The 27,678-nt window shown below is 37.8% G+C and overlaps 2 protein-coding genes across 7 annotated transcripts in view; both read right to left on the bottom strand.

Annotated features, from left to right (window-relative positions):
- Positions 1-9,031, bottom strand: part of LOC121876062 (pyruvate carboxylase, mitochondrial-like) — a 44,032-nt gene extending 35,001 nt beyond the window's left edge. The window contains exon 1 of one of the 3 annotated variants that reach the window (XM_042380957.1): positions 8,965-9,031. The gene's annotated coding sequence lies outside the window, so the exon portion shown is untranslated. Of the gene's footprint in view, positions 1-3,006; positions 3,511-8,813; positions 8,897-8,964 lie in introns of those variants that run through there. The other 2 variants (XM_042380956.1, XM_042380958.1) reach the window with 2 other exon arrangements.
- Positions 9,032-14,704: 5,673 nt separating this feature from the next.
- LOC121876156 lies at positions 14,705-26,742 on the bottom strand. 4 transcript variants are annotated; one of them, XR_006090721.1, is made up of 6 exons: positions 26,148-26,260; positions 24,135-24,533; positions 23,439-23,626; positions 22,292-22,342; positions 17,576-17,707; positions 14,705-17,343 (listed from the first exon to the last, which is right to left on the bottom strand). XR_006090721.1 is itself a non-coding variant. In XM_042381097.1 (5 exons), exons 2-5 carry the CDS (start codon positions 24,310-24,312, stop codon positions 17,627-17,629), a joined length of 498 nt encoding a protein of 165 aa, XP_042237031.1. In that variant the 5' UTR covers positions 24,313-24,533; positions 26,422-26,742; the 3' UTR covers positions 14,705-17,626. The 4 variants fall into 4 exon arrangements, 3 of the variants coding, with proteins under 3 accessions (XP_042237031.1, XP_042237030.1, XP_042237032.1); XM_042381097.1 differs by lacking the exon at positions 26,148-26,260 and adding an exon at positions 26,422-26,742 and having other exon boundaries at positions 14,705-17,707; XM_042381096.1 differs by having other exon boundaries at positions 14,705-17,707.
- Between the last annotated feature and the right edge of the window lie 936 nt (positions 26,743-27,678).

The following is a 27,678-nucleotide window of genomic DNA, read 5'->3' as shown; positions in this document are numbered from 1 at the left end:
CATGTTCAGTACAAATGTGGGTTTAGGTCTACACAAAAATACCTTAAGTGGTGCCCTAAACCTAAACAATCACAGACACAGTTTTCCTCTTTTTAACAGTATCATAGTCTGATACCTTAAACTATTACCAGTACACAGTTTTTTCATATGGTAAAAAGTATCAGAGTTGTACGTACCTTAAACCTAACACAGTGTACTAGGCTGAATCTGTATCCTAGTCATCTCGGGCGCTTTGCTCTATATACGACCTCGCCTCTGTTTTATCAAGTATCCTCACCTATCACTTAACCCTGTCGTGGATCAATACAAACTACCACACAGCATGTCAGGGAGAAGAGGGTGTGGGAGTGGGTGTGATAATGGTGAAACGAATAACCCAGCGACCCCTAAGAGAAATATTGGCAAGATGGATGTAATGCGGAACCCGGACTCTTCTCACTAGCCCGTCTACAACCCCTTCACTGCCTGCCCACACACTTCCCTCATCGTACACTCCCTTACTTCTCGCTCACTGATCTTCATAACACGTCCCCACACCTCTTCATCTAACGCCCCAACACTCCCTTAAAACCAAGTGGCGGAGGCAACTGAATCAAGGAATGACCCAATACAATCAAGAGAGGAGCGCTCCCCAGGCTACCAGGAACTGCCCCAGGAGAAACGTGTGGGCTGTGGTACCTGCAATGCGGAGAGCAGCCAGCAGTCGGAACACCCTGGAGACAACATAGCCACACAAACCCCGGGGATGACATAACGTAAGTGTAAAAGAAACGACTAGCTTGAAGTAATTTATGTATACGTTTAGAAGAAAGTTGGTCAGTTAACTAATAATATTTTCGTTTGGTTAGTTTATGTAAAGTTAATTTATATAACGCTCAACAACCAAAATAAAATGAATATTGAAACAAAACCACATTAAAATCACACCCACTCTACCAGTACACGGATGATCTCTACTACACCCTCCCTCCCACCCACACATCTCACTCAACGCGCACTCTAGTTTCTCCCCCTGCCTCCTTTCATTCACATAACCGGGGTCCGTTTTCTCAGTAGTGTAAAATTCCTAAAATGGTATAAGACACGGTACCGGATCTAATTACGGTCCAGTCTTGACGCAGTTTTGACTCATTCATGCTTCATTATTGAATCATACCCTAAGTAAGCCAATTAGATGTGGTCCTCAGGTAAGGTAAGGGAGACGTAGTATTCATAAACCACAAAGAATCAGATTTTAGTATCATTACATCTTGGTGCGGCAGCCACTTAGGTTAGGCTACGTTAGGATGAAATAAGGTATGGTTAGGTTATAGTAACTAGGCTATAGTACGGTTCGATTAGGTTAGGTTATATGGACTTTAGATTAGGTGAAGGCTACGTTAGGTTATATAAAGTTTAGATTATGTTACGCTGTGGTATGGTTTGATTTGGCTAGGTTAAATTTGAACACGATATAGTTAATTTAGAGCCTGGTTAAGTTATGGTTGTTATATTTTGGTTAATTTAAAAGTTAATTAAGCTATGGTTATGGTAGGTCATCACTTGATTGGATTACATAAGGTAAAGTGACAAACTCGCAGTAATTGCTTTGGCAGGGGGAGAGACTGGCTAACATATGAAGCACTCGCGTTGCTATTAATACTCCCTAAGAAGTGTGCCCTGACTATAAAAGATGCCTCTTGTTGTCAAGGTGTATTAGTGGTGGTGGTCACGTAGCAATAGGTTCTCTCACGCTAGTCAAGTATGTAGTGCTATTATACTTCAAATTAGGCAAAATATTATCTAATACCTCTACCTCTCGCTAAACACGGATTCACATTATTGAGAGGTAAACAATGAATTCAATTAAGCAATGAATTTTCGGAACTCAAATACAATTGTTTCAAGATTTAAAATATTTACTTATTTTATGTCTGCTGTTACTTACACTTATCTCACGACAGTTGCAACATACATTTATGGCTACAAAATATGCTTATTTCATGTCTGATACACTATATTTATTTCATGACAACTATAACATAACTTTACAACTATAATATAAGATGTATACAGTACTTCATGAGGAATAATGAAGGAATAGTTCTTTTCATATTCAGGTTTTTGTTCCAAGTTTTCTCGTAAATAAACACGCCACTGACGCGCACCGACCTGTTGACGCGTGAACATAGGAACCATTTGCCCACACGAATCCAGTTTAAAATAATAAACTTCCTTCCTAATTTAGGTAGGTGGCTTTGTTGGTGTGAGTTCCTTTAGCATTTCCCCAGTTTTGAAGATAGAGAACTGAAATTTCGCAGGGAGTACCGGATGGCCCGGGGGATAGTCGTGCGCTATCCCCTGTCCTTCCTCATTCGTACTATTACTATTATTATTGTATTAGTATTATTACCATTTATTGTTGTTATTAAAATAAGAACAAAGTCATTATTCACCGTCTACAGGAAAATTTAATAGAGTCGCCGCCTCCTGACGCTTATGTAAACAAAGATGGCGGCAGCAGAGGTGGCTTCTTCAAGGGCGGATCCAAGGGGGTCCTGACTCTCCTTTTCATCAGAAAATTACAATACTTTTTCTTTAATGCAGTAATGTACTCAGGCTTTTTTGTAAAGTTAAAAGTAATTACTATTAACTTCAGAATATCTCCTAATATCATATGTACATGGCTTCAGAATGGCTGGGCTGTGCTCGCCATGTTGCCCCACCCACAAAGTTCTTCTTGGATCCGCCCCTAGTCTTTGTTTAATAGAAAAAAATGGGAGAAAAACCTGAAGCAGCGGCGTCTTTTTATAAAAAAAAGGGACAAAACCTGAACAGAACAAGTGCTACTCCTGCACCTGATTTGCTTTATTCGTGAGGTAAGAAATAAGTTTTCTCTTAGAAATTTCTTCGCTATATAGGTCGCTGGTTAACCCGGACCACTGCCCTTAAACAATTATTACCCATACATTTACCTTATAATAACACTGCATAATACAAATTCACCTCATAACCACACATACTCACCTCATAAAGGAGAGGCCGGCAGTGCATGAGCAAGCAAAGATCATTGGCAGTTTTTACCAATTTTTTTCCAGCATCGCCAGATCCGGATACAAGTCTCACCACAACCACACAGAAATTCTCCCAACAGAAACCTCTACACCTCCCTTCACCCCTACTACAACCCAAAGATGCTTGTTAACTGGCTAAATGAAGTTACGAGAACCAACCAACCAGATACCGTCCTCATATCTAAGGGTTGGCGACCACAGTCCTCCACTTTAAACGTTCTTGGGACGTTCTTACCAATCTTCCGAGACTGATTAATACTACTTAAACCAGCTTAAATACTGTATAACTTGCTTAAATAATACCAAAACAGGTTTGGACCATTTTTAATCGAGATAAGTTTAAACCCCTTCGGAAGCAGGGGTTTCTCAGTTGAATAAAATCGTCTGGTGTTAGCCGAATAAAATTCCTTAGGGCTACACTGCCCTATAACGGGTTAAACTAGCGTTTATATTACTAGTAAAATCTTATCTTAAAAGTAACTCACTAAATAAACATAAACAAGCTTAAACGTAGTTAAAATTCACTACTTACTTAATTTCTAATCAGAAAAGAGGTAAAATTTCCTTACATAATAAACATTGTTAAATAAACATATTCAAGTTATTAAAACAATAAAAATCCAGACAATAGCCTCGTCCAAACAGATGAACAATAATTAATCGTCTAAAATTAACCTTACCCTAAAATCACTCGCTCGGTCGCATTCAAACGTTGAAGTTTTGTCTGTAGTAAACCTCTGCATCCCCAGTTCTTAAATAAATTAATAAATAAGTAAATATAGGCCTACATACGCTTTATACATACCGTTAGTACATATTCATCTACACTAATATATATATATATATATATATATATATATATATATATATATATATATATATATATATATATATATATATACACACACACACACACACACACACACACGAGTCCACAATACGGCGACAACACTTCCAATTTAACACACAAACCTATTTATGAGCTGTATATTAACAAATCAGTTACATAATCAAACAATTTCTTCCAATCAATCTTTTTCCTTATCAATCAAGGCGAGAAAATCTGCAAGTTTAATTTTAAACGTGATCGATACAGTATACGGTACACAACTTCGATATTCCGAAAGCTTTCACTGCGCAACATGGCCACCACTAACACTCATACCAAGTAACACAGACGAACGTTCGCCGGCCTGCAGTTACATCATCCCAAGTGGTCCATAAATTCTCTAGGTATTATTTTGGTCGTCCTGCACTACGTTAATGACCCAGGTAATGGTCATCTGTGGCACCTGTGTACGCTGGACACCTGGGGGAAACTTAGGGCACTACCCGTCCTAACTCCCCAACCCCCACCAAACACCCAATCCTAACCCCCCTACCCCCACCAAACACCCAATCCTAACCCCCCTACCCCCACCAAACACCCAATCCTAACCCCCCTACCCCCACCAAACACCCAATCCTAACCCCACTACCCCCACCACACACCCAATCCTAACCCCCCTACCCCCACCACACACAACACCTTCACCAAGGAGGAGTGAATCAAGACTGATCATCATCCGGCATTTGCCAGGGTACGCACACACGAACGGTGATGCTGCATGACGTAAGACTTTTTTTTCATCTAATTATAGTTCCTGATGCGACAGTGAGCAGTTAGTGACAGTACTTCAGAACAAACACGCACTTCTCAAGTTTTTCAACTACAAACTAGCACGTCTGCTGTACTAACTCGACCTACGACACCGCACCTACGAAGTGAACTTTCCCTCAATCATGTGCTTAGTGATTTGTTGTGTCGTGTTTTAACCTCAGCGCGACACGGAGCTCAGGCCGGGATTCTGTCGCAAACTACACACTAGGTGGCGCCGTTTTGATTCTGGGGAACTCCTAGTCTACCCGGCTATAAATGGGTATGAGTATACCTAACTTTCCAATTGAGAAAGTGAGACTGATCAAGTACAGTCCCTAATAAGTTGTCAGTCCTATGAAACCCACTTTCACTATTTCCACAAGTCACCTTAACCGATGAACAATTTGTGTAAAAAATACATAAAAGATTGCTACACCTAACTGTGCTTGTTTATCAAACGACCACCACTGTCACCAGGAAGGAGCGTAGAGTAACCAAGACTCATCCAGTACTCCCCTCCTGGTCCCATCCCCCCTCCCTGCACCCTAGCCAGTCAAACTCACTGCCTCGGCCTTTTGAAGACATGATTAATAGCCCCATACACAAGCAGCCTTGGCATCCGGCCACCCAACTGACCACAGTACACATATATCATTACAGTATCCACCTTGACGGACAAACTCCATACCTGTCACACACCTCACTGTACCTCTGACCCCTAATACGTTTTAATCATTATCACTTTAATCTGAAATTTATGTAGAAAAACAGATTAATCTATTATCTGAAAATTATGTTCACAATTTATTCGCGTTAACGCTGTAACATGTATAACATTCAAAGGTGTTTAAACGCGCGGGTAAAAGTACAGTCTATTTAGATACGTCATAACGAGTCATTCACGATCTTCCAAGCATTATTACCTGCTACACAGCATCTCACACCACCTGCTACACATCTAACACCACCTGCTACACATTATCTAACACCACCTGCTACACATCATCTCACACCACCTGCTACACATTATCTCACACCACCTGCTACACATCTAACACCACCTGCTACACAGCATCTCACACCACCTGCTACACATCAACTAACATACCCTGCTACTGCTGGCACTCTACCAGGAAGTTGGACGTAATGGTAGTAGCGATGGTGGGGGGGGGGGTACTGTATAGTGGTCTTGTGATGTGGCAACGTCTGAGGTCATTCTTAAGTTCTGGCAGTGGTAGTGTTAAGAGGTGATGAATAGTGGTAATGTCTTAAGTTACGGATGATAATAGTGGTAGTGGTGGTAGTATCAGGGGCTGTGGATAGTAGCAGTGACTGAGGTGGTTAGCGGTAGTGTTATCTTATGAATAGTGTCTGAGGTTGTGGATAATGGTAGCGGCTGTGTCGGGTTGTGAAGAGTGGTAGTGGTTGTGGAGAGTGTGGGTAATATTGTGTATATTGTCAGTGATGGTGGTAGCATCGTCACGGCCACTGGATATGATTACTGGTAAAAATGCCAGCACACATACACACATGGCGAGTGAAATTCTCTTCTCGTTGCTTGACCTACAGTACACTCACATTATTTCAAATGTAATACCAAATTATTCACTAAGTTATTCAACAATGACTCAGTAGTTATTCAATAAGTTATTCAACCATGACTCAGTAGTTGTTCATGTCATACATCAGAGGTTGAGCGAGGTCAAGCTCTGATGAAGTCATTGTTGAATAACTTAAAGAATAATTGGGTATTATACATTAAGTATTATACATTTGGGTGAATATTTATATAATACAAATGGTGCTGTTACATACACACTTATTAATATTAATCCAAGCAAACAGAAGTCATATAACCCTCGCACACACATACAATTATTTACACGTGCGCGCACACACATACAGTACCTGAACAGTCAACAGCAAACAATGGTTGCCGGATGTGACAACCGGACACGCGCCCACAAAGACAAGCGACATTTTGGCTTGCTTCTAACTACCTTACAAAAACAACAAACGTTTGGGTTTTTTGTTATATCAAATGGCCCCCAATCCTTACAAGGCCCTGTCCTACTGGGGGGCCCTAACACAACCCAACCTAACCATCAGAATTGGGACTTAAGATTGGGGGATCCTTACGACCGAAAATTAATCGGACTGATATGACTGGGCCCCAACACTAATATGTTGGTTAGATTAGATAAGATAAGAGTCTTATTCCTAAAAATATAATTATGTTGGAGCCCACAATATAATTTTCACTTGGTTAGGTCAAGGGTTGCATATTGAAATTTTGGGCAGACGAAAAGATTTTGAACCAATCGTTTTGTACTATACATGAATATATTTATGAAGATAATAAAAAAAGAGTCTCGAAAGACAAATGTTAAAGGTAAACTATTGAAAGCAATGTCACCAACCGATTCCACTTCCCTTCCTGACTTGAGCAAACCGGAGGGGTGACCAAATTAGGACATACATTGCCATCTGTATCAACGTTTCTCATAAATATATATCATTAACATAAGAATGTCAAGACCTGCAATGTTCCAACTTGGCCTGTACATTTTTCATGACAACCACTCGGGCTATGATATACTGGGGTCTAAAGGTGTCACAAATTGGAAATGCACCCTCCTGCACGAGATGGGACCTGGCTTTTGTGCTATCTAGTTTTCTGTTGCGTCGACTTTCAAAAACTAGTGACTGGATTACTAGTTTTATGGGGTTATATTTGAAACTCAAACGATTAAAACAACGAGATAATGACAACATTCCCACCACTAATAGGTGCCCTGGTCACACCCTGACATACCGTCATGGTAGTCTAGACATGTCTGAATACGTCTAAACACACCTGGGTAAACCCAAACAGGACTGGGTAAGCCTTAGAAATGGGGTACACCACTACATAGAAGGTGCACATCATGGTACTTTGAACATCAAGGATAATGGTCCTGACAAGGTTATGTACTTGTACTGCACACCGATACGCTTAATATTCTCTACTATATCATCTAAATACGTGTCTTAAAATGGATCTCTGTTCGCTTAGGAGAATAACAAACGCAATACCATATTACAGATATGTATAAATGTATATGAACTGAAATTATAACAACAAAGACTTGAGAAACAATGACGCAGAATATCTTAACAAACGAAAGTGGTAATAAATCATTACATGAACACCATTATTGATGCTAAATTATATTTAGCATTAGTGGCATTGACCTTTTATTCTAATGAACTAAACAAATACAATCAGTGGTACTTTCATTAAAATTCTAAATACAAAAATAAGGAAAATTTTCCAAAGCATTGTCATTATTGTTTCAAATTTTCAGATTCCTTGTTCAGTATCGAGATATCGGCTAGACAAGCAACTTTTAAAAGTATGTGACAAACAAACGGAGTAATTCCCCTTGAGCTTAGCGCAGCACCTGGGGGCGAAACGGGGTAGTGTCAAATTTTCCAGAGTGATGACAAATCAGAGTGGATAAGAGTAAGATCCACCCACTATGATACATATCTTACAGAAACGAAAATGAGACGGAAGGACGGACGTAAGGTCAGGAAAGTAAACATTCAGGGTGTCCACTGGCGTGACAAGACTACATAACACCATTGAAGAACTTCAAGACGCTGTAAACTTGAGGTAAATTATACAATTACAGACTCGGGCTCTTTAACTTTCTATAAACTGCCTGGCCATTTTTTAAGTTTTGTCTTTGGTACAACAATCAATAGCTATGCTTAGGCCGACTTTTTTTTGTATGTAATCTTTCCGGTTCAGCACAGGTGGGGCCGGAAACAAAAAGGTCAACAAATTATGTCATGCTATCATTAATAATTCGTATACTGTCAGTAACTAGAAAACATAAATTATCGAATACGGATTTTGGATCTAAATAATTACTTACACAAATTTGTACGATCAAAACATTGCTCGTAAAATGTAATTACAGACCAGTCCGATTAAAAAATGAAATTGACGGTGATAGAATAGACTGGCTACTTACACTTGGCCTCGAGATTTCAGACAGGCTTACATCAGCTGACAAGTGCAACCAAAATGAAAGCTGTCATCGAGAACAAAAATGTGTTGTTTTCTCGCTTACCAGTAACAGTCACCGGTATTCTCTGATGCCAGGAGACGACTCCTTGTAGACAAGGTTACCAGGGTCCACGGTCACTAGTATATTCGAACCCTGGTAGACAAGGGCAGCAGTAAACAATGTCTGAAGTATAAAAGTGCACTCGTATACTTACACGTCTCCCACCCCAAGTGTGTGTGACTGAACTGACTGCAACGTCGTCTGCATTCACCCACCTAAACAGCCATAACTTAAAAATATCTAAGTAATTAAATATCCCCACACGACTATATCTTATTGGTAGTCTAAAATAATCTTTAATGAGAAGTGAATTAATGTAGTTGCGCTAGTAAAGATTATCTACCTTCAAACATCCAAGCAATTAATATCAAGAAGTATAAAAACATTAGTTTTCTATAACTCTTGTGCGAGAAGAAAATGATTAACGATATTTATCATGGTAAACTATTTTAATAGATTCGCCCAACCGTATCTCTCTTGATCCCCTAAATCTGGGTGCCATTTTGGATGTGTGTGTGTGCTGTAACTTAATATAGATATTTTATTAAGTAAAATTGTCACAAGTTTATAATTGGTTCAGTATGTACATAAACAATGCAGGTATACAGTTCATCATGCGTAAGATGAGAGTACCGTCCTCATATACTTTTACTTATTACTTATATCCTCTTCACCACTGATTGGCTCGTTAGCCGCTTGGGCGATCGGTCACGTCTGATTACTTTTCCGTTTCTTTTATCCTCTTCATCAAATGATCGGCTCGTTAGCCGCTTGGGTGATCGGTCACATCTCTTGTTATGCACTGTTGGCAAGTACTGGGCATGCACCGACTCCTGAATGTACCTGAACCTGCTCCAGTGTTGGTCAAGTCTTGTCTTGAAAGAGCACAACACTTTCTGGTAGATTGTTCCAAGAGTTCACAACTCTCACTCTGAAAAAATTTGCCCTCACAGTTTTCTGGACTTGCGGCTTCTTCAATCTTGAGCTGTGACCCCTTGTCGGGCAAGCGTCCGCCAGCTCCAAGTAAGGACACTCGACAGAGTAGTGCCCCTGGAGATGCTTATACACCTCAATTAGGTCCCCCCCCTTGCCCGTCTGTAGTATAAGCTTGGCAAGTTTAGGCCCTCCAACCTCTCAGGGTAGCTGAGGTGCCGAAGTGCAGGCCACCAATCTAATGTTCTCAGGCTGTTTTTACCAATTCTCTTAGGTTTTGTATATCTCTGGAGACCCAGTTTTTACTTTCATCCATCCATCCCAGTCTCTGCCTTCCTCTGACCTTTCTACTGTCATCTTTGTTCTCTACTATACTATCTGTTATCATCCCTAATTAAGTGACCAAAGGACAGTATATAATTTTAATTTTTCTGTACATTTCAAGTACCAGTGACCCCTCCGTTAACGAACTCAATCCGTTCCAGAAGGTCGTTCGTTAACCGAAAAGTTCGTTAACCGAAACCATTGTTTCAATGGGTTTTTGGGTAATTGGTTCCAGCTCACCGAAAATTTTCTAAATTCAACAAAAATGGTAGAAAAGTTCACTTACTTTGAGGTGTGTATGTAGAAGGCTCCTGGATGATGATGATGATGATGATGGGATTTAGAATGGGGGTGGAGGAGAAGGAAGAAGAGAAGGTATTGGGGTGGAAGAGAAGTCACCCCATGGCGCCATTTCACCCATATAATTTTAGCTCTCTTGGTGTAATTCAAGATTATTTTCTTTATATCGACACTGCACTGCATTATATATTGTCAATATGTAAAATATATTTCAAAATGACCAATAATTTGCCTGGAAACACAGAAAAAAAGCGTTGAGTTGAAGAGAGTCTCAAGCAAGATGTTAACTCCAGTGAAAACAGAGAGACTAACTCCTGATTGCTGTGTTAAGAGGCTGGATGCCGCGCATTAAACTAGTCACTTTACCTTCAATTATGTTCAATAATTGTTAAAATGACTAAAAAATTGAATATTAAACTTTTAAAATTATTGAATAGTATAAACTTCTTGATATTTACTAAAATAGTAAGGAATTTAAGCCCTAGAACCGATTAATGTATTGGCGGACTGATACTAAAGCTGGTTGCCCGATCAGTGCAAGCGAAAACATGTTGAGGTCGGTTCGTAAGAACTTCGTTAACCGAATTTTTTTTCGTTAACCGAATTGAAGATCCTTATGGAAGGCAGTTCGTTAATCGAAATTACGTTAACCGAGGTGTTCGTTAAACGAGGGGTCACTGTACTTGTATTTCTCTTGAAGTGTTTGCTAGTATTAGTTCTTCCTTTGTGTTCCTGTCAGTGTAGCTTATTTTTAGCATTTGCCTATAACACCACATTTAAAAGGCCTCCAACCTCTTTCTGATATCTGCTGAAAGTGTCCATGCATCCATACATCAGTCCTTGCTAGGGGTCACAGCTTAATGTTGATGAAGCCACAAGCTCATAAAATTGTCAAGGCAAACTTTTTCAGAGTGAGTGTTATGAGCTCTTGGAATATTCTGTCAGTGTGTTGTGAAGGTACCAAGTATGAGAGCATTCAAGACCAGACCTGACCAACACTGGCTATAAAACCAATCAGTGGTGAAGAGGATAAAGGGAAATAATGAGGGATATTTACTGGCCTGACTTGTCGAGAAGTAAGAATTAAGATACTGTACTACACTGAATATCAGATGTATAGTGTACTACAGTACAGTATATGATTGATAAATATACAGTAAAATCTAGACAACAAAAGCACTGGCTCCAGGACTTTTTTTTTTGTTTTTTTCGGGAATTAGCCCACCCAGGCACAGGTCACTGACCTACATCGGGGCCTGGGGGGCGAAAATGTAATAATAATAATAATAATAATAATAATAATAATAATAATAATAATAATAATAATAATAATTAATAATAATAATAATTATTAATAATAATAACAATAATAATAAAGAACCACAAAGAAATACAAAATGAAAACAAAACAAAAGTGAGGAACAATATACTTGTATATATGTTGTGTTGTCAATAGTAAGAGAAACAATTAATTGAGACACTGCAATTGTGTGTAAATGAAGCAGAAAGTCAGATCAGCAACCTGGGACTTGGTCACAATTTTCGTGATGCCATGTGGCAGCAAGATCTACCACAGACAACACATTATGCTTCCAATATCTTCCCAGGCGGTAGTACCTCCCTGTTTGGTAGCTGCCTAATACCTACTACCATTACACATGGACCATGCAGCAGTGACAACGTTAAGAAAATATCTCAGAATTTCAAGAGCTGGGTTATGACAATTGATGAGTATAACAGAAGGATGTATACTTGGTCCAGAACCAAGCAAAATCAAAGTGTAGAAGGGCTGAAAAAAGTTCCCGCGGCAGATTGTAAACAAGGCAAAGTCAAACCCTAATGCTTTCTACTATGATGCAAAATGAAAATTAAAGACATGTGTGGGCATACCAGACTGATCAGGACAAGGTGAAGACAATGAATATCTTTTTTTGTGTGTTCACAAGAGAGGATGTGAACAACCCACTTGCATTTGAGGAAAGAGTTTTACACAGTGTATGTATGTATACTATATATATATATATATATATATATATATGTGTATATATGTATATGTATGTATAAATAAATAAATAAAAAAAAATAAAAAAAATAACTCATAAAATAAATAAATATTGAAGTGATAACCATGGTAACACTATGAGATGTACTTATTACTACCATGCTATTGTACTATTCCAGATGATACTTCCTCGAGATAAATGTACAGTATATATCAGGTGCCTCAAAGAGAGCTCAGGTTCTCAACTGGCTCAGCCATGCTAATATTGTTATTATTATCCACTCTGTATCTGTGTTTTTCTGGCTAAATAAACTGTTTCAATTGAATTCAATTCAGTGCTAACACACAATTTTTCAGAAGTGTGTACTGTATTGGAAACAAGATGTCAAAGCCAAAGGTTCATAAAAGCTCTGGACCTAAGTGTGCGTGGACCTAATTGTGTGCATCCCACACTATGTTAGGGTCATTAATGAGATTCAGTATTACACACCAGTAAGTACAGAAATATTAGAGGATTAGCAAATGAAAAAACACTTTGATGGACATTTTTTTTGTACAGTATACAAAATGAGATTCAATATGAATTTCTTTGGACGGAAAGTTAATCACAATTAGTAGAAGTGTTATTCACTTATACAAATATAAACAGACCCCTAAATCACCAGGTTAACAAATGGGATATGTAATAACAGTAAATTCATGACAAAACTGTAAGCATAACAATGATTCTCAAGACAAAGGAGTATGCAGAAACCTTATTTCCCCATTTGCAATCTTTTTCCCACTAAGGGGTAAGTTGGACAGAATCGAGAGCAACACTCATTCAATACCAATCATTCTTACTAGCTACCTTACCAAATAATTTTACAAAAGCATTCTTAATATAACTTAACATTCACAAGTAAAGTTAACTGTTTTTTAAAGTGTAAAGTAAAATTTTAGCCTGGTTAAATACTTAGTCAGTACTGTATACTGTCAAGATCCTATGTATAAAAATATACAAATGTCCACACAAAAATATATACCCTGATCCATTTTTATATCCACTGATACTGTACTACACACATGTAAGTACTGTACAGCACAAAATGTTTACCATCATCATCTATCTATCCAGTTATTGATGTTACCATCACAATTATAATACCTTCTCAATGTACTTGTCTTTTTCAAAATCTTAAGAACAGTGCACTGTCTAACTCTTCTATTAATACAATATTTGCTATCAATATAATATTTTCTTGTAAGTTTGTAGTTTATACAACCCTAAATACATGCAATGCCTACCAGGAATATTCTCTAACAGCATTAACAATATCTTTTCTATGTCTACAGTACTGACACTACAGTTGGTCCTCATATTACGCGGTTAATGTAACCCGGAGGGTACTGCGGAAAGTGAGAAACGCGTAAAGTGAATAACAACATATGGGATTAATTGAAATGGAGTCCGGGCCGATCCCCAAACTCCACTTTTTGACGACACACAACTATGTTGTAGTAAAAATATTATCTTAACTTTATGATGGCATGCACACACAATTAATAATTAAGAGAAATATCAATAATATTAGGTTTTTTAACACTTACATTAGTAGAAAAGATGGCTGGGCACACGGGGATGGGCGGTTGGTTCCGAGGCAGAGGGCAGATTATTGGCCCTCACCTGTATCACTTGTATCAATTGTATCACTATCCACCACAGAGGCTTGCAGGGCCTCTTTGTCAAACCCCCCAAAGTTCATATAAGTCCATATCCTCACTATAATTATCACTATCACTGACTTGGGCCGGCTGTAGTGGGTGGCGGGTGAAGAACTGGTCATGTTTTGATGACTGGGCGACCTTGTGCGCACCATTTTCGCGCCTCTTACACAACATGGCGGATGGCGGGAGGTTTGGATCCAAAAATGGCGCGGCTTGCCAGCCGCTCTCCGCGTAATGGGGTTCACGACCGCGGAATGTGAAAATGTTAGGTTCTGGCAAGGCACCGCGTTAACAGTGAAACGCGGAATGCGGGACCGCGTAATATGAGGACCAACTGTATACATTTGTAGGTACAGTAGTCCTCAATTTACACAAATTTGCATATCAGAGCCAATTTATTGCAATTTAATCTTTACAATCAAATATCCGATAATCGTGTTTCAATTTTTTGCAACATTACTGTAAGAAAAAGTTCAAACTGTGAGGAAGAACCTTTTAGATGCAAGATGACACATTAGTTGAGGCACACATCACGAGGGTTTTCAGTCAGAGAACCACTGCAATAAATAAGGACTACATTACCTGTACAATGCCATACCTAGATCTTTTAGTATGCAAAACAGTACAATCCGGAAATCATCACTTTGGTGTGTTCCTTTTTTTTTTATAGCATTTGTCAGTACAATCATGCTATAAACCTTTTAAGCCTTCAGTTTCTCTCAAAATAGAAGTGGAGGTGCAGTGCAGTCTTCTTTATTAAGTTATATGACCGCATGTAGTGTATACAAATATACCCTGAATATACTGTAAATTTATATATGCAATTTGTATGTATACAGTATGAAGTATTATATCCAGTAAAATATGCTTTGTTCTAATCCATAAGAACAAAATAAAGTATACCACTACTTCACAAAAGGACAAGTATTCACCAATACTGTACTACTGTATTTATATTACGTGTACATAATAGATTTTGTATAAGCTTAATTTTCATAGCCCAGCTGAATCTATTACAGTAGTGTATGCAGTAAGTTTTCCTACAACACGTTTTATAGTGCAACTTGGTTGTAACGTGATGAATGTATTAAGGGAATACATTTTCTATTATGCATTTAAGTAAACAGAAATATGTCAGTGAAGTAGGTATAAGCAATTATGCGGTCGCCTTGGCGTTGCATCACACAAGGCACTGCACCTCCCTTACAGTCTTTGTTTAACTTACATATGTATCAGATGCTGTAATCGCAGACTGTGCTTTATTTTAATACAAGTACTGTACAGTATCTCAACTTTATCATGGCAAGGGTGTGAAAATGTTTTTTGATAAAGTGGTCAAACTGATTCAAGTTCCTCCTCCACCAGTCGCCTCAGACAACTATCTTCTCTTCTTATGACTAAAAATGTTTTGATTTAAAAGTTTTATCATTAAAAGCAGTTAAGAGAATCACACTCCCATATTTTTTCTTTGTGTTCATTTGTTCTGCATCTTTAAAGGAACGGTTTATCCATTTTATTAAACGATTCAGGCCCAAATTACACCCTTAGAGATGCATCTGCCAGTCCATGAGGCTAGTAGGAGGAACTTAGGTGGTAGATAGGGCTGGTCCACCGTTCCTTCGTTTGTGCTTATGTGAGATATGGCTGAGCGGGAAGGGTCGCACCAGCACCGGAGCACTTAGTGATGCAATTTGTGTCGAAAGACCACGAGCAGGTTAAGACTATGAATGATATTATTAAACTAAAACACATAAAAACTAACAATAATATAAAAATGAAACTGAGTTCCATGTCAGTCATGTTGGTGTTCTCGAATCTACTACCCCTTAATTCTCATTAAATCAATGGTTACTACAACGTAATTTTTCTAAAATGCAGTGTTTTTCAAGAACGCAACTACCGCTTATAGCAAAACCGACTACAGTATTCCTACATAGGTGTACAGTATTGTACCATGGAAAAAGTATAAAATACAACAAAGTAATTCCATGTGAAGTAAAAATTAATTAGACTCTAATAGTATCACATAGTTAAGGTGCATTATTATAACAATATGCAATCATCAATTGCAATTACAGTATGTTGTGCCTTGGCAGTGCTGTACATTACACAGTGCAAATTTTCATGTGTAATGTAAAAATAATTACAATGTTGGCACAACCAGGGCAATCTAACAACATTTTATATAGTTTAATAATATACATTACTCAAAGTTGTCTATTATAAGCTGATGAGTTGCCCATTACCTAAACACAGGTATGTATTGTACTGTACATTGGATTTGACTGAAAATGGTGAGTGGTGGGACACAACAGCCACCATTAATAGACGGAAGCGTGAAATAAGTTTTAAAACCGGTCTTAGAGAGACACCACTACAGAGGTAAAGTACAAGTGTGAAAAGTTTGGAAATTGTCAAAAAGGTAAAGCTTCAGAGGAAAACAGTTGAAGGCAAAGTTCTGAAGATTGCTGTACAAGATCCTTCAGGAGTTACAAAGGTCGAGCTTCAAGGATAAAGTTTAAATACATAGATAAGACAAAATATAATGAAGATAAATTAGTTTGAGCACTGGATAGTATTTACCCACATTAATGACAGACAAACTTACCATCACTAATATTTAGTAGCAAATATTTCAGATATTTCAATTTTGTAAATATAGTACGTACTACATTTCTAGTCAAGTTTAAAAGCTTATGTAAATGTATTACTGAAGTTAATAATTTAAGATAAAGTAGCTTTTGGTATAATGTAAACAATCTACATTAAATATTGAATCATTTGAGAATTTGCCTTATGATGTTGACATTGCCATATCTATGTCAACTCTGTATGTCCATCTCATACTCTATCTCTTTCTCTGCATGTACTGCAGTACCATAGTTATACAGTATTTAGGTGCAGTTTAATCATGCATTCATTCATTTTTACTATCACCAGGGTGTAAAGCATCCAATAGCTAAGAGATTCTTCAAGTTTGTGGTCATAACTCAGAATATGAAGTCAATAACAACATAAAAATATATAAAATTTTCAGTTCTACAATTCCAATAGTAAATATTTGATGTCTATGATGAAAACATGAAATTTCTGATTGTAATAATCTGATAAGCAACATCCAGTACTATAAATATATTAAAAACATAATCAGCATTAAGTAAATAATACAATTTCCTTAACTTACCTATAAGGTACGTAGATAAAAATGTCGCACTAAGATTTCAGTATGGAAGTCATAAGTGGACACCTGGTACAGTACATCCAAGTCTGAAAGGTGGACATGTAAAGCTGTTTCTCAGGTGTTGAGGCAATATGTATTGTATGAATGTGTCTGTGTGTCAGACAGGTGTTAAACAGCCATATCCCTATGTTAACTATACAGTACTGTATAGGGAAAAAGGAAAAACTTGCATTTCAGGACAACTGTTGTGATAGTTCACTATCATGGTACTGTATATGGAAGTAGATGCTGTGAAGCTGTTTCACAGGGGAACTTTACCAGGACGGATGTTATGTAGCCGAGTGAGGATGACGGCTGAAGAGAAACAGCTCAATATAGCTGGACGATGTTTGGTGCTTGAGATTTCTTAATGTTATCATACTGGCTCTTGACACACCTCTGCATGTATACCTACAAACATAAGTACGGTGAGACAAAAAATTGCAAGTTATAAATTTCCTATATAAAAGACTTGAGTACAGTATCTTGTATATACAGTACAGGTTGACAATCCCTTATCCGAAATCCTTGGGACCAGAGGCACTTCGGATTTCGGAATTTTTCGGTTTTCAGAATGATTAGGTTTTTTTTTTTTTTTTGGCCCACCCGGGCATAGATCATTGACCCACATCAGGGCCTGGGGGGCGAAAATATAATAAAAATTATAATACTAATTATAATAATAAAAATTCATAGGTCTAGGTCGTGTTTCTCACTTTTGATCTTTTTTTCATTCTTGTATTTCTTTATTATTATTATTTTATTATTACAGTACTCCTGTATTATTATTTTTATTAATTTTATTATTATATTTTATTATTATTATTATTATTATTAATGTATATTTTATTTTGGTGTATTTTTATTAAAATTTGTATTTACTATGAATAATTATTATTATTATTATTATTATTATTACTATTACATTTTCGCCCCCACCCCCAGGCCCTGATGTGGGTCAGTGATCTATGCCCAGGTGGGCTAATCCCTGTTTAAAAAAAAAAAAAAAAAAAAAAAATTGCCCCACAAAAAAAACTTTCGGTTTTCGGAATTTCGGATAAAGGGTTGTCAACCTGTACTGTAATATGGGAGATAAATTTCTTACACAATACAATATATACAATATACCTGTACATATAATGCAGGTACTGTACTGTACCTGAAGACTACAGTACAGTAATTTACCAATAAATGGTTTTAACAGGTGTCCCTCACTCTAAGGAGTTATGCCCCCTCCCACAAAAAAATGCATTAAATTGTTACATGTATTGTATAGGGATGTGCTCCAGGACCTATACTGATACCCTCCCCCCACACACAAAAAAAAAATTGCACTTTCATGACAAATCCCATAACAAGCTTGTATTTGATCCAGCTCACATTATTATTTGTAGAGCTGGGAAAGTCATGCTTTGTCATTGCCTCAGCAGCCAGTCAGGTGAGTGTTCTATACTCTGAGGTTAAGTCTGTGCCAGGCTGACCCAGCACTTGCTAGTCAGTAAGCCTAGACAACTTGGCAGTGTTTGTTTATCATCATGTTCTCGTCCTCGTGGAATATGCATTGCCTTTGGTAACTCATTTTTTTGTTTAAGTTTATGATCAACCCCAAAGATGAAGAGTCCAATGAAGACAGCTGACACTACAAACAGTGCCACCCTGAGGAGGAAGAGGAAGGGTATCACCTTGGAGATGATGCAGTACAGTACAAAGTAATATCTCCGGTAGCTGGAATCCCTTCAATAGCCGGAATGAAATTTGCTCTTAATTTTCCAGAACATTCCGAGTTAGGGAACGATTTTCTGAGGAGTGCACTTTCTGGAAAATTCAGAAAAAAATTTCCTGGTATTCGTAAAATTCCGGGGATGGGGGATTTTCCCCCCCCCCGTTATTGGTAGATGAAAATCAGGAGCATTTTCTAGAAAATCCGAGACAAATTTTCCGGCAACCTGAAAATATTCCAGAGATGGGGGATTCTTCCGCGTTTGAGAGATGACATAATGAGTCATTCTGGAAATTTTTGGGGCTAATGGAAATATCACGTATTGTTTTGTCAATCTGTGGAATTCACGTACAGTACAGTGATATCCCCGTTAGCCAGAACAATTGGTGCAGAGCACGTCCGGGAACGAGAGATTTCATGAGAAACGAGACGACTTTCAAAGCTGGAAAAAATACCTCATCCCTGGGATTTTCCGGGTAACGGAAAAATGTTCTCGGAAGTTCCAGAAATTGCCCATTACATCATCTCTCGACCCCGGAAAAATATACCTCATCCCCGGAATTTTCTGCGTAACGGAAAATTTTTCTCAGAATTTCCACCTCAAACCAGGAAAAAACTCCCCACATCCCCGGAATTTTTTGGGTATTGGGAAAATTTCAATTCCGGCTATCGGAGAGTTCCGGGTTTGAGGGATTCCGGCTAACGGAGATATCACTGTCAATTAACAATGACCTTAAACTGCTCTGGATTTATACTTTACTTGTTAATGATATTTAAATAAAATGTGAATGCTTTCTTAGTCAAAACTGACTTTTTTCTTGTGACCTTATTTCCATTCACTTAAAATCCCACTACTCCCCCCCCCCCCTTATAAAATCCTGGATCTGCCTGTTTATCGGTAGTTTTTTAGTGACACAATCTATCTGTATACTGTATCTACTTGTCTATCTAAAAAAAACACAGAAATAAATACAAACACATCAGAGATTCTCGTGCATGTGTGTGTGTGCGTCTTTTTATGTGTACAGCTCCTCCCCGACTTACAACCTACTCGACTTACGACTACCCGCACTTACGACCCGCCTCAGTCGTACCAAAATTTTGTCAAATTACGTATTTTCGAGTCCCAACGTCAGTACACAGACAAAATTTTTGTTTGTAACTCACTTTAAAATGGCTGGCAAGCTTAAAAGTGAGAGTTTTGTGGTGCTGAGAAGAAAAAGAGAAACCCATTTTAGATTTTCTATGTATTATTTAAGCATTTTCAACTTACGACCATTTCGACTTACGACCTGGATTTGGGTCCCTAACCCCGCCGTAAATCGGGGAGGAGCTGTATTAATACAGTATATGAGAAAATGTCTATGTGGGTACATAAGGTTAAGTATTCAGTGTATACATGTATACACAGAATTCTGTACATACATATACTGTACTGTCTAGACATACACCTATACAGTACCTCTCTCTCTCCTACAAATGAAAAACAACTACAAAATTAATGAGATAGTTTACAAAGTCAGTAAACTCCACTAAAATACAAAATTAAAATCACATTGTAAATTAAACAATAAAATACCACAATACCAAACAGTAATGAAGGACTTCTTGTTTTAAAAGTGTGATATGTTATCAAACCTGTCAACACAATTAATTCACTTCTCACTCAGTATCCTCATCATTGATAATGCTTCCTGTCATAAGCTGTGCTTTAGGCAATGTTCATAATTTTCAACAATGGCAAAATAACCCCACAAAAATGACAATTTACTTGCTTATGTGATTCTGAGTCTCTAAAAATAATTTAGGCAACATTTATTACTTTCATCAATGACAAAATGACTCCACAACACAGACATGTAATTCTAAAAAGTTAGGCATTGCTCATTATTTTCATCAATGGCATATGAATCATGAAATTAACAACAAACAGTTGGGTGAATGGGCTGGTGCAACCTCATTTGCCCTGACATCCTATGATGGGGGGTATAAATACAAACATGTAGACAGACAAACAGCCATAACCTTATATTTCCTGCCCCTAAAATTCTATGGTGGGGGTTAGAAGTGTAAACAGTTGAGGAGATGGACAGCCATAACCTTTCACATGCCCCAAAATTCTACAGCAACACATATAAGAGTAATCTTGATAAAATCACACGGGAAAAGGGAAACAACGGAGCACCTTAGCTTTCGTATTTATTCAAGACATCTTCAGAGGCAACTGGATTACATGAACAGAGAGAGGCTTAAATATACAGGGTGATCTTAAAAACATGAGGTCAGGTCATAATGATGTCATCCACTAATCCCCACACCAACACACACGTAGAGGAGCTTAAGAGAAGGGGGGTGACGTGACTAGTCAGGTCAGGTCAAAAATAAGGGACCCACTAAATAACTATCATACATCTAGATCAAAGGTTTTCAAAGCATTTTTAACCTTGGGCCACTGACAAATAAATTTATGTAACAAATTATCAGTTTTGAACTGACCATCACTAAGGTTTATTGATTTTAATTTCTTAATCAAACTAGCTTCAACCAGAAGTCTTTCTGTGACACAAGATGATTTAAATACTTCAAAGCTTTTTTCCCAAGCAATGGGATGATTATTATTCCTAACATGAACGAACAAGGCACTGCTTTCAGATGCTGTTCTGATATTATACTTATGTTGTTTGATTCTGAGCTGCAGTGTTTTCCTGTCTGTCCTACATAATTACAATTACATTTGCTACATGGTCTTGAATAAAGACGAATGCTTAGGTGCTCCGTTGTTTCCCTTTTCCCATGTGATTTTATCAAGATTTATCTTATCCACGTTTTCATTGTGGATCTACATGAAATATAAGAGCAAATAATGTGTTTTATAACTGAAGAAATCATATACACTCCAAATTTCCTAAACAAAAACTATTTTATTCACAATGGAAGGATGGAATGGAGTCAAGGGTTTAAGAATGAAAGTGAGGGAAACAAAAGTATTTATTCATAGCATGGGTGAAGAACCCGTGGAAAGTGGGAAATGGCATGTGCTGTCTATAAGAAATGTGTTAGCACCAACTCAATAATAACAGTACAGATATTTCCCATCTGCTGCTACTGTATACTGCACTGTACTGTAGAGAAGTATAGTACTATACTGTATTCTAGAGGCAGACACAGGTGATGCAGGTAAGTGATTTTAGTACTTACAGTTCATCTATCATAGAAGTTATTACATCAGACATGTGCTGAAGGTAACAGACTGGTGGGATAGTTAATTAACTTACATGAGCAGCAGCAAAGAGCACATAGAGCAACGTCCATAACACAGACAGCAGCTGAAAAACAAATGCATAATCAGTACAGAATATAAAAGTGATAAAAAATAAAATATAAAATATTTTTTTTAAATGTACTAATATGACTGGAAATATTAATTAAAAATGCAGGATTGATTCTGATATCCCAGTTTATTAGGGAACCCATAGCCATACCCTTGAACCTAGACTAGTGGTTCTCAAACTATGGGTCACTGTTCTAATGGGTCGCGACAGTTATTGTTGTCAAGAGTGCAAAATGCAAACAATTCATTTCAGTTTTCAATTTGCTACCGACCAGTACACCCACAATGTTGCTCGTGACAATGGCTGGTCATGTCCATAGCATTATTGTATAAAGTTTTCAACCTATGACTGGGAGCAGGTTGACTACGACCTCAGTCACATCTTCAACAAGACCTTGGCGGTCTCTTTGATGACCTGAGTTGACAAATGACATGTAAGCAGGTTCACCATGACCTCATGTACAGTTTGGGACAAAAGTTCATTCCCAGTGGTGAAATTGAGTCACGGCAATGAGTCTTTGAGCTGACTTATCCTGTTTCATCTCATTAGGGGTCGATGCTGCTTCATTTTGGGAGGGGGCAAACTTTTGACGCAACTGTACACATCCAAAATTATTAGTCTTTTTTAAAATACGTTGGTACGGAAAAAATTCCCTACTATACTGCCACCTTCATCCTAAAAACAAGACAGTTGTCAAAACTGGCAAAAAGATATTCAAAGATTTTCACTTCGAAAACCCAGAGGACTAAAATATGAGAAACACAGTTGTGGGTGCAGAGTTTATCCATCTAGAGAAGCTCCATGAGGTTACCACAGCTGCTTTTATCAGGGTTCCTTGAGTTCTAACCCCCTAAACATGGCTGACTGAATAATATGGGTCCTTTAGGATGATTATCAAATTATAAATTGCACTTCATGAAGCCTACTTAAAAATGCCTCTTGAACATATGGTGTATTAATATCTGTTGAGATACATTAGGGAAAATTTTTAGATTGGATAATAGTAAATAAACTAGTTTCATAGTCTTATTATACACAAAACAGTTAAGACTAGTTGCCTTATCATATTTCACAAACAACCTAAACTCACATAATGGTAGTACGATGCCTGCAGCCAGAGGGCAAAAGCGATGATCATGAGTACGTAGATGAGATTCTGAGTGAGCCAGGGAAGGATGAAGCCCCGATGATCCAAGATAAGCCCCCTCACCATGAGGCCTGAGACTACGATGTAAAACAGGTAGAACACAATCATGAACCCGCCCGCACCCCTCATGGCTGTGGAGGGTAAGAAGCATTTTAAGGACTGCGTTATTATTCTATAGAATGTTTTGGGGAGCAGGTGAATTGTGTCTGGAGAAAGGATATGTACTATACGGTACTGAGTTTTAGGGGATGGGTACTGATTATTTCATGCATAGGAATCATGTTTTGTATTGCTTCATTTATAAAATTAAACTTCGGATACTATTAATTACTAAATGTAAACATTAAAGATTGACATAATATTAAGGACAGTGTCAGTATGCATAAATACTGGTACAGTACTAGCCATATGCTGACAGGCTGAGATGTGAACCAGCACATCAGGGCATTAAAGGTACAGAATCATCGTTCTCTTTGCCATTTGACAGCCATTTTCCACACTTCCATGTGTCTGAATATTTAACATTAGGTTAAGTTGAATACAGTATGTTAGGTTGGTTTAGTTAACAAAAAAAATAAAAAAATAAAAATTTTTCTCCTTTATTCTACTTATTCTTATTCAACTTTATCTTGTACTTACTTGTGTCAACATCTGTCTCAAACAGTGGGAGGAAGAACTGGGAGGAGTCACCACCACTAAGACAGTGACTGATGTAGATGATGGAGAATGTGCTGAAGAAGATGGTAGTGGCTGCACACGCCTTACTTGCTGTCTTGATGTCGTCATAGTAGTACCACGGCGACCAGCACTCCTTCATGGTGGTGGTGGCGGAGGAGCTTCTTGTGTACTATGGTTGTACTAGTTGTGATCGCTTTTTTCTTGTAGTGTTATGGGCAACTTGCTAACCGATGATGGCGTTATTGGCAGGAAGTGACGTAATCAACCGCACTCCTAGTAAGAGCAGCAGTAGTGGTGGTAGGTGAGCCAGACAAGTGTGTGAAAGGTGATACAGGTTCCCTTCATATGCTTTCTTGAAACCTGTGTGAAAATGATCTGTTTAAAATTTATGTCACTTGTTTAGGATAATCAAGAATTCTATGACAGTGTCCATATCTTTGTGTATTTATATAACACTAATGAATGATAAGCAAGGAATGTCGTGACACTACTGGTATGCAGTATTCAGCGCTGTGTATTAATTCTTCAGCTATGAGGTTCGTGAGTATCGTACAGCCAACTTTTTATTTATTCTCTGTAAATTTCATCCAAATATATATTCCATAAATCAATGAAGCATTTATAAATCTGTTTTTCTTTACACATGCACAGTACAGTACAAAAGACATTACCATATAATCACAAGCATATTCACACAAAATAGATATACACAAGGAGATATATCGGCCATACTAATGAGTGTCTTCAGGCAAACTGTTGTTTTACTGTTGTTTTACATTAAATATTTTTTTCTCTAGGCGCACTATATAGGTATGGCAGCCATATGCGAAATGCTGATGTCTATAGGTACAGCAGCCTAATGCACATGCATGGCGGGCAGACTATATACAGCTCCTCCCTGACTTACGACGGGGTTGGGGACCCAAATCCAGGTCGTAAGTCGAAAATGCTTAAATAATACATAAATCTAAAATGGGTGTCTCTTTTTCTTCTCAGCACCACAAAACTCTCACTGTTAAGCTTGCCAGCCATTTTAAAGTGATTTACAAACGAAAATTTTGTCAGTGCACAAAGCAATCACAAACGTTGGGACTCAAAAATAGGTAATTTGACAATATTTTGGTACAACTGAGGCGGTCGTATGACCGGGTGGTCGTAAGTCGGGGAGGATCTCTAATGATAGTTACCAAGATGGCCTTCTTTCTGACTAGCCGAACCTAACTTAACCAAACCTAATGGAACCTAATCTGACTTAACCGTCCGCCAATACAGCTGCCGTACCTATATTCAGCGTTCTTTCATTTTCATGTTGAGTAATGAAAGCTATGTACAGTACTATACGGCCAACATTTTTTTGACAAAATATACGTAATTTTCAGTATTCAAAAACTAATTATTATATATAATAACTCTTTGCTGCAAAACATTTATTAGTCTTACCTGATACAACTTAGTGGACCTTAATGAAACTGCTGAATATGGCCTTGGTGACTTGAGTTAAAGGTTCTTTCCTAACCAGTTGAAATTTAAGATATGAAAATGCAATGAAGAAGTTTACCCAGCACCCCAGTTTTAATTTTTCGGCGATTGTCATAGTTAAGATTATTCAATATCGGAACATATTACCCTCCTGCCTCACACTGACGGTCACTCATCATGATCAACACACAAGGCACTCCTGTCTACGTGACTGCTGAAATACATTACCTCTCCTTCAATGTTTTCGTTGTGCTATGAAGATGTAACTAAGTTTTCTGACACGGGCGCATTTTGCTCGGTATATGCCGGAGACAAGAGACTTTGTTGGCGTGTTAGGAACAGCGGACGTGTAGGACCCCACCCACATGCCAGAGGTGGGACTCAACAGGGCACACTTACCTTGGCCATTTCACGGGTTCCCAAACACTTTCTAGCTAATAACCTCATCTACTACTCCGGGAATATATAACAAGAGCTAATTTATGCGTTAATTACCTTGATAAGAAGTATTATTCAGGAAGTATGAGTTTTACTACGTGAATATTTGCAAGGAGTGTTTGTAGGTGTCCTGTTTGAACCACCCCACCCCTGACTCCTCAAGTCCACCACCTACAGTTTCATATTACCATTATTTAATAACTTTATCCACGCTTACACCTTTATTATTTGTTTATCTGCTCATCAGTAACACAATCTGATGTATCAAGTGACAGGGAGACATATAAAATTATTTGTACTTACTACAGGATAAGTTATATTACAAACTTACACAAGCAACGCGCGGTGCGTCGTGTTGCCACCTGGACCAGTATTTACCTGAGCTCACTGCTAAGGTGCAAACTCTGCCGCTAGAGGGCTATGCTTGGGGGACCTCAAGGAGCTGCATACAATTGGTATTCCTGGAATCCTAAAGCTAGGATTCTATTCACGTGTTAGCGGTTGCGTTAGCGTCAAAAATTAATCACACTGAAATGTACACGGTTGTCTCCATTGGCAAAGTTGAGTTAGCATTATGCGTTTGCAGTACATGGCAATCGCTCCTCCCTGTAGCAATTGAAAACGCAAACGCACTGAAACGCGTGAATGGAATCATAGCTTAAGGGGGTCCGACTAATTACCCAAATGTACCCAAATGTAGCCGCAATGAAGTCAAATAATGATCCTACAAGAATAAATCGGGTTACCAATCACTTCTCGACTAGTATTTGGTGTCACAAAGTCACAAAAAATTGGTAAACTTAATTTAATCTGAGTTAATAGATCAAGTGCATGTACCTAACCTAACCTAACACAACACAACTCAGATTAAATTAAGTTTACCAATTTTTTGTGACTTTGTGACACCAAATAGCCTACTAGTCGAGAAGTGATTGGTAACCCGATTTATTCATGTAGGACCATTATTTGACTTCATTTCGGCTACATTTGGGTAATTAGTCGGACCGGCTTAAAGCTAATATATATTTGGGTCAGCATTCAGCATATATATATATATATATATATATATATATATATATATATATATATATATATATATATATATATATATATATATATATATATATAGACAATGTAAGTTCTTTATACATTTCAGAATGCATATAGCGCAGGTATGCGGTATATACAGATAGTGAGGGTATACACCAATGTACAGCGAATATAGTGATAAAAAGTTTGACAATTCATCTAAGGATAACCAAGAAATCCACCAGACGCTTTTCACGAGAAGTGTAAACACCTGCCATTTTCTTTGAAGACCTTGGTTTAATATATTTATTTCTGATTCAATGTGAAATTGTTTGATGATTTTACTGAATGTTAACAGCCAAAGGCTTTGATTATACACACAATGGACTCGAGTAATATTTATCATCTACACTGTAATATTTGTAACTGAAATACTAGTAGCAGGGTAATATGATTTAAAATATTATATTCATGAAGTTCACTCATTGATAAGACTACTGTCTTTTTTAGGAGATTAATGCGTCAATTCCGTAAACAATACCTGAATATTTTTTTAAAC

Source organism: Homarus americanus, unplaced genomic scaffold (genome assembly GCF_018991925.1).
Source record: "Homarus americanus isolate GMGI-L3 unplaced genomic scaffold, GMGI_Hamer_2.0 scaffold34921, whole genome shotgun sequence".
NCBI classification, from domain to species: domain Eukaryota; kingdom Metazoa; phylum Arthropoda; class Malacostraca; order Decapoda; family Nephropidae; genus Homarus; species Homarus americanus.
This window is presented reverse-complemented; position numbering and strand designations above follow the sequence as displayed.

What these genes read in the sequence shown, in the direction of transcription:
- LOC121876156 (XM_042381097.1), bottom strand. Translation starts at nt 24,312, where the DNA reads ATGAAGGAGTGCTGGTCGCCGTGGTACTACTATGACGACATCAAGACA. An exon ending in AGGCATCGTACTACCATTAT is followed by an intron (nt 22,343 to 23,438) that starts GTGAGTTTAGGT and finishes TTTGTTTTTCAG; the next exon opens with CTGCTGTCTGTGTTATGGAC. An exon ending in TGCTCTTTGCTGCTGCTCAT is followed by an intron (nt 17,708 to 22,291) that starts GTAAGTTAATTA and finishes TTATGTTTGTAG; the next exon opens with GTATACATGCAGAGGTGTGT.